The sequence below is a fragment of the Sciurus carolinensis genome, chromosome 1, assembly GCF_902686445.1.
Source record: "Sciurus carolinensis chromosome 1, mSciCar1.2, whole genome shotgun sequence".
Lineage (NCBI taxonomy): Eukaryota > Metazoa > Chordata > Mammalia > Rodentia > Sciuridae > Sciurus > Sciurus carolinensis.
In genome coordinates this window covers 71,311,197-71,312,772 of record NC_062213.1, presented here as the reverse complement: position 1 = coordinate 71,312,772, position 1,576 = coordinate 71,311,197, and the positions used below count along the sequence as shown (strand labels likewise).

At 35.7% G+C, this 1,576-nt stretch overlaps 1 protein-coding gene across 1 annotated transcript; it reads right to left on the bottom strand.

Moving 5' to 3' along the window:
• Window positions 1-750: 750 nt before the first annotated feature.
• Window positions 751-1,245, bottom strand: LOC124963176 (cofilin-2-like). Its single transcript, XM_047522730.1, has one exon. It carries the CDS (start codon window positions 1,198-1,200, stop codon window positions 751-753), a length of 450 nt encoding a protein of 149 aa, XP_047378686.1. The 5' UTR covers window positions 1,201-1,245.
• Between the last annotated feature and the right edge of the window lie 331 nt (window positions 1,246-1,576).

Below are 1,576 nucleotides of genomic sequence, written 5' to 3'. Positions count from 1 at the left end.
CATGGTAAACATAAAAAACCTACATGTATTCGGTAGTGTACACTCAATGGAAAGGTGTTAATAACAGCTATTTCTTTTAAGAATTTTAAGAATTGTTAACTTGTTCTGTTGAACAAGTTCAACTGTTCGAAATTCCTCATCTGCAGGTAATAGGAATGAACATTGAGGTACTAGGATAAATTGATGACAGTTAATGAAACGTAATTGGCATTCCTTTTGGGGAATTAAACTCATTTTTTAAAAAGTGCTTTTAATGCATAGTGTTATATTCGTGCTGCCATGTCACAAAAGAAGGCTTGCCAAGGCAGGTGAGGTGTATGAATGCTCCAGCACCTAACAGAACTACAATCAAGTGCAACTATAAATAATACTGAAAAAAGTTCACCATCTGGCCAGTGGATAATACTTTCAAGGCATTCAATCTGCTTACCCTTTGCAGTATTTTAGACTATTCATGTTGACAATCACATTCATTGTAGGGCTTGCTGCAAGGGAGGCATATAACCAGTCGTTTTGACTAAAATAAGATAGGAAGGCATTCCTTGGGTTCTACATAAAAGTAACCATATTAGAGTCTAATGTCAATCACTGATAGGCTGCTTAAATGAATGATATCTCCTTCATTCACTGTGTTGGAAGGGCCCAGGGAAAGGGAAAAAACAAAAACAAGAAAACACCTAATGCTATTCCAATGGACTGAGCTGGAGAAATGAAACCCCCTTAAGATCCAGATGGCACTTGATGGTCATATTATAATGATTTTCCTTCAAGTGAAACTACTACATTGCCTCCCAATTTCTCTCCAAGTGTTGACCAGTCCTTAATATCATCCAAGTCATTTACTTGCCACTCGTGTTTAACACCTGTAAATTTTTTTTTAATGGCATCTTTAGAGCTAGCATAAATCATCTTGCTTTTTAAGGGTGCACTTTCAGGAGCCCAGAATATAAATACCAGGTCTTCTTTCTTAGACTCTTTTGTTTCGTATGTGGCATCGTACAAAGCATATCGGCAATCATTCAGAGGTAGCAACTTCACAAAAGATGTGTAGGGGTCCTCTACAGTATCACCAATATCACCCACCAAGATCTGCTTTGCTTCCTCTACAATTATTTGTCTTTTGTCATCGCTTAAACAGAAGAGAACTGCTTTCTTTCTTTTTTTGATCTCCTCTTGTGTAGAAGATTTCCTTACTTTCATATCATTAAAAACTTTGATGACTTCATCATTCACTGTAACTCCAGATGCCACAGTGCCGGTGGCTGTGACTGCGGCAGCGGCTCCGGCTCTGTGGATCTTCCATTTTATTTTCTTATAACATATTTTTAAAATTTTATTCTGTTGAAAAACCAAAACATGCTTACAGTAGAAAATTCAGGGAAAGCAAAAATGCTAATAATAGAATTATCCTGATACCTAGAAATAATCACAAATAATATCTAAGTTTATTTTATTCCTGTCTCCAAATTTTTCTAGTCTTCATTTGTCTATGAATATATTTTTTATTTTAAAATCATAAGGCAAAAGCCGATTTTACAGCCTTTTCTTCAATCAACATATGCTGCAAACATTTCTT

Bases quoted from the DNA above. Each gene is read 5' to 3' on its own strand.
- LOC124963176 (XM_047522730.1), bottom strand. From the start codon at position 1,200: ATGAAAGTAAGGAAATCTTCTACACAAGAGGAGATCAAAAAAAGAAAG.